This window comes from Nestor notabilis, unplaced genomic scaffold (genome assembly GCF_000696875.1).
Source record: "Nestor notabilis isolate BGI_N333 unplaced genomic scaffold, ASM69687v1 scaffold28718, whole genome shotgun sequence".
Taxonomy (NCBI): domain Eukaryota; kingdom Metazoa; phylum Chordata; class Aves; order Psittaciformes; family Psittacidae; genus Nestor; species Nestor notabilis.
This window is the reverse complement of record NW_009941940.1, coordinates 21499-27479: the sequence shown is the minus strand read 5'-3', so window position 1 is coordinate 27479 and position 5981 is coordinate 21499. Positions and strand designations below refer to the sequence as shown.

The 5981-nt window shown below is 38.5% G+C and overlaps 1 protein-coding gene across 1 annotated transcript in view; it reads right to left on the bottom strand.

Moving 5' to 3' along the window:
- Nucleotides 1–3378, bottom strand: part of LOC104410869 (chromosome unknown open reading frame, human C16orf45) — a 23160-nt gene extending 19782 nt beyond the window's left edge. Inside the window, exon 1 of the mRNA XM_010021144.1 lies at nt 3262–3378. Within this exon, the coding sequence (XP_010019446.1) occupies nt 3262–3365 (104 nt within the window). The 5' untranslated portion in view covers nt 3366–3378. The remainder of the gene's footprint in view (nt 1–3261) is intronic.
- Nucleotides 3379–5981: the final 2603 nt, after the last annotated feature.

Genomic DNA, 5981 nt, shown 5'->3' with positions numbered 1-5981 from the left:
ACAGTGAAAGAGTTTGCTTTGATTTCTATCAGCAACAGGTCTAGCTTGCAGTGTGGGTTTTTTTCTTGTTCTTATTCTTAAGTGTGAACACTGTTAAAATACGGTGTCTGTGCTGTGAAGAGTTGTGGTAGTTGCTGGTTTGTGTAAGTAAAGCTGACAGACTGTATGCCTCTAACAGGAGGGAGCCCTGGCCACCATGAGGGCTGGTGATACACTCGAGAACAAGCCCTACAGCTTACTTCCTTTATTTTTAGTTTTAGGGTTTGAGTTTTTTTTTTTAAGCACAGCTACAATGTACAGTGTAGCCAGATCCTAGCTTCAGGATCTGGCTACATGTGTATAAATAAAAAAGTCACACAGAGAGACAGTGAGAAAAATGAACCATTACTTTTAAAAATCGTAGCTAGAGATGTAAGCTATGGCTGGATGTGTAATGATATGGTATTATTTCATCATGTTTATAAGAACTAAAGAATGAAAAGAAGCCAAATTTAACTTGAGAATTTCTACTCTGTTGCTAACAGCATGAGGGGGAAAAAGAGAACAGAAACATACATATTTTCTCCACTATTATATGTATATTTTATCCTTTTGTTACAGTTGAATGACAAGCTAAAGCAGGTACAAGAACTAACGAGATCTGTCTGTCATTAAAGCTGGTCTTGAACTCAGTGGTCTGAGCGCAGGAGTACTGCTAGTTAGCAGCTACATGTTCAAAGTCGAGTCTGCCTTAAGCCTCTGCCTGAGGTGGCTCAGTTTCATGCTGTTGGTTGTATAGGTCATTCATAGGGGAATCTAGTCCTGTCAGAAGAAAACAATTACTAGAATTCATGACCTACACAGAGACTTCCAGCCTTGAGACACTGGCAACGCATTACTTCAGGAAACAACTGAAGAAAATATGGCCACGTATAAAGTCTTTTACAATATGTCTGTGAATTAGTTTATTTAATTTGCTTAAACAGACACAAAACTTGGACCACTGACATAACCATGAGTTGTGCTGTTAATCTCAGCAAGAGCTCATTAAAAGACATTTGTCATTGAAGACAAATGCAATTGAGCCCCTCTGTCAGCATAAACCACCCTGAATGAAAGGCAGTAAAGAACAGGTGCTGCTCTATTACTTGGGCATCGCTAGCAACATGCTTCTCACTTGTCAGGAATAAAATGTAAAACCAGACAATCTATTGGACTCCTAAAAGCTATTAATGGAAGCATGTTCTAATTCTGGAAGCCATTGTTTGGTGAAAGAGGCTGCTTTTTCTTTCACACTTGATGAGTCAGTATGAAGAACCTGCCTGTTGTAAATGGGCTTAGAAAGATGGGGAGCTTGAAAACTCATGATCAGTGCAGTCTTGGTTTGCAAGTAGAGTCCCAGTGCAGAGACAGATGCCATACCACCATTTCAGTCAGTGATGTTAACAAACTTCCTCAAGGATTCATGAGCAGTGTCAGGATATTCTGCCACAGAAAAGGGAGAATTCAGACTAGAAATCTGTGTGGATATCCCTAGGAAAGTAGTCATTTGGCCCTATGCACTGAAGGAATGAGAGGGCCTATGGCAGTGGCACAAATCTCAGCTCCTCTTGCTGAAGATAGTGGCAGCAGCAAGCTTGGCTTTTCATGACTTAAAAAAGACAAACAAGTAGGGCCGTCTCTGGCAGTTGCTGTCTGTCACTTGTCTGCTTTGCTAATAACAAGGGCCAAACCTAGGGGAGACTGCGATGCTCAGAAGAGCTTTCCTCACCCAGACAGTGAACGGCTGGGGAGTGCTCCCAGGTAGCTCTAGGCAGAGTGTATTTGGACAACATCTAACGCAGGAAGAGTACTGTCGCACAGTACAAATGTCAGTCCCTTTTCAATAAGCAAGCTCCTCTGTGTTAAATTCCTCCCTCAAACACCTGCTAGGCAATACACAGTAAGGAGTGTCGTGAGTGTGAGCATGGGGAAAATGAAAAGAACAGACTGGATACAAGAACAAACAGAACAAGTGAAGAACATGCAAAATGATGACAAGCAGATGTCCACCATGGCTCTCATTCACTGGGACAGTTTCAGTCTTTTGCTTGATGCAGAAAATGTCAAGAAAAGTGCAGGGTTCAATGATGAGGCTTCTGCCAGATTAAATCTATGTACAAGCCAATAACCAAGTAGTATTTGACTACCAGGGCAGATGTGACAAAACCTTTCTTATTTACTTTATTTGTACAACTGCAGCATTATTAAAAGTCAGTATCACTGTTACCAGTCCTTATTTCCAAAGGTATCTAAGCTGTGATTCTGGGCTAGAAGTCTTCTTGGATAACAGACAGATATCTGTGCTTGTTTGAGGGTGAGATTTTCAACCTCTAGCAGTGCAAGTCAGGGCACTGAAATTAACCTCCAGGTGCAAGCGTTAAAGTACCAGTCCTATTCTATTTTAAAGAGAGAAGAGAACAAGTTTTTTTTCAGATTACTTCTTTTTTTCAGCAGGTTTTAGATCTGCTGAGGTTCTTAGCCTGTCTGCAAAGGCATTAGTTTCTGACCACAGGTACTCACAGACAGATGGGGCTTCAAAATAATATACTCCTTATTAATAGTTCTGGTCTTCTAAATCCAGTGATTTAGGAATATAAACCCTATTGACTTCATCATCAGAACTAGATTAATATTCATGAACCTTCAATGAGGCTCCTATGTCTGGTCCTTTTGCCAGTTTTGAAAATCTGTCTTGGAGTACTGCTACTTAATTTGATGCATCAAAATGTGTTGTGTTCATAACTTAATGGCTTCCATTTAATAAATGTCAAATCGTGGATGCCATTAGTCCAGCTATTAGTCTCTTGTGCCATGAACTACCTAAGACCACTAATAAAGTGAGGAATAAAGCCTGAATTAGGCCAGACTGTGGAAGCTCCCAAATCTCCTACCTGTTGATATTTTCTTCAGACAAACATCCTTCCCATAAGGATTGAAGTCAGGTATAAAAATATGCTCTGTAGACATGTGCTTTGCTAAAGTTTCCTTTTTTAAGTAATAGATCCCTTTTATGTCTTCTGCAAATCACACTGAATAAAAAAGGTGCCAAATAAAAAAGGTAATTTCCTTTGCAGCTACAAAAATAATTTCCCAATGGCATTTTGCAAGCATTCACCTAACCAGAATGTTCTTTATCTTTCTTCCTTTTAAAATGTCAAGCAGATAAAAGTCTTCTAAATAGTATTCTTCCCTATTTTGATTAATTTTGCATAGTGTTTTCCCAGAAGTATTGATACTTACATAAACCTGAGTTCTGATTCTCTTCTGACTAAGACTTCCCGAAGTCTCTGTATCTTTGCCATCTCAAGCTCAATTTCCTCAGGCATCATTGTTGTTTCAGCCATTGAAATGATGTCAAGTTGACCTGTGTGTGAAAGCAGAGAAACTGAGTTAAACTAGTCAAACTGTCTTAATAGGTTCTTTTAGGAGTCTAAATTTAATCAGAGAGCTATCTGACTATGGGGTAATTAATGCAAGTAGTAAAAAATATTCTAGCTGAATGCTATGTTGAGTGGTTTCTCTACTGTCTTGCTTATTACTTTCCATTTAACCATTTTGAAGTGAAATAACCTGTAAACCAGTGATGACCATTCATCTTGTAAGAATCTATGTACCTCTAAGGAATCCCACCTCAATACGTAACTATAGCTACTGTTTCTTAACTGCTATCACTACAAACTTTGAAAGAACAGCCATAGATGGCTACAAAACCCACTCAAAGCAATTACTTGCAACTCTTCAGAGTCCTATCTTGGTGCAAGTGCATGCAATGTAAACTGATGAGGGTTTCCCATCTTTAATGCCATTCCATCATCTCAGCCTGACTTACAGCTAAACACATTAGAGAAGAGACAAGGATGTGATGAGAAGTGACATAGGACCTAATCCTTTGAGAGGCTAAATGTTTCTCACTAGGGCACTGAAATCAGTTGAGAAGACAAAGAGCACTTTGTAGAAATTACTTGGCAATTGGTAAGGCCAGGGTCCTTCTATGATTATTTCTCTGTAACTGATGTATTACCTCTTCTAACCCAGAGAGAAACAGAGCTATGAACTGTGTTCATTGAAGGGAGAAGGAACCAATTTATAGAAGCTGGATTTGGCAAGGAGCAACTAGGCCTCTGGAAAACCTTATTCCAAGGGTTCCCTATACTTGGCCTTCATTTTGAACAAGGATTTAGAGACAAAAAAATAGAGTGCCTGCATGTTTTGGTACCCAAATGGAGACATATTCCTGAAAGCGGCCTCTTTCAGCTGTACTGGTTTAAAAAAGGAAAATAGAGAGGTCAAAATATACTCAGTATGATTATGCAGAAAACAGGAGAGAAAAAACATCAGAAAAAAAAGTTGTTCAGGTAATTAAGCAGAGACAAATTCTTAAAGTCTCTCATGACATACTAAGCACAAACAGCTAAGAATTTCTGACAGAAACTTGGAGTAGGAATGAAACTACGAAATCTCAACAAACACAGCCTCTGCATGAGCTTAGCTGACAAACACCTGTTCTCCCAAAATGGAAGCAAAATAAAGAAATTCTATAAATATATATAAAATATATGCAAAAAAAAAAAAAAAATTATCCTGCTAGCATTGTCTGCAAGTTTTGGCTTTACTTTGTAATTAAGAAAGTGAGCAAATAAATATTAAAAATCACTAGGTTTTTTTTCAAGGTAACAGTTTTGAGGAAAAAAGCGAGACAGATTTTGAAATCTCTCTCATGACAGAGCAACCGTTTCTCAGTAGCTGTTTTAAAAACTCAAATTGCAAAACTGGTTGGTAAAATAAGGCTTATCTTGTGTGTCTGAACACACAACTGCTGCCTATAGGAGATGGATTTTCCTATTTTAAATCATTGTGTTTGTTGGGGTATATTTAGTTGAGGTATAGCCTGGATGTCCTAAAAAGTGTTGTTCTAGCTGTCATCAATGGCTAACTTCACAGGTCTTTTGAAATTCCAGTCACTAACTTAGACATTGAAATAGAACCTAAAAGCCTTTGAAATCCTGGATCTGTTTGAGTAAAGTTAAACATGACTGAAAATGCTTTAGGGACTGTGTCCAACACACACACCCGCCTTTCCCCTCACACCCTTACCTGGGTGTGTGGGAATGAGGAACCATAGCAAAGTCTTGAACTTAGTAGCAGAGTACCTAATGTGCTGTGCTACCAGTAACAGATGGCAGAATTGTAGTTCAATATCCACTAGAAGTTTATCAGGCACCAGTTAAAAGAAACTAGAACAAAGATTCTGTAAGTATAGTTTTGCTTCTTGTTGCTTGTTGAGGTTCTGGAGTTATTTTAACTGCTTGCAGCATGACTGGCTTTGGCGCAGATTTATTTTCCAAAAATATTAAGCAGGAAGGAAGTAATTCTGATGCTACCATGAATTAAAGCCAATAACGGTGGTAATTTGAAAAATAAGGCATTACACATACATACGTATTCTAAAATTAGTACTTGAGCTCAGAAAACGGGGGGGGAGGAGGAAAAATAACTATTTTATTTCCAGTCTGCAACTCTAGCTGTAAATGCCCGTGTTATCCTTGGATGAGATCAGCCATCATACTGTGATTTCAGTAATTCAGGAGGGGAATCATGAACAAGCCTTACATCCTAAATATGTGCTTAGAGTCAACACAAGAATTTCTGTGACAAGCAGTAGTCTAGTCTGACCTCTTGCAGAACAGTCGCAGATTCTCCTTCACATCCCACTCAACGTGTGCTTGAACTAGAAAATATTTTTAAAAGATATCCAAAATTATGAAATGTTTTGAAAAGAATCAAAAATATAAGCAAGGCATCACAAGTTTGGAAGTGGAGGGAAATAAATATAGAAACCACAAGAGATAAGTTCACAACTTGTCTGCAAACTTAAGAGATGTAGCTAGAATAACAGAGATATAAGAAGTGGCATAGTTTATCAGTACATGTGCTATGAACATACTGTGAGGTGACTGATT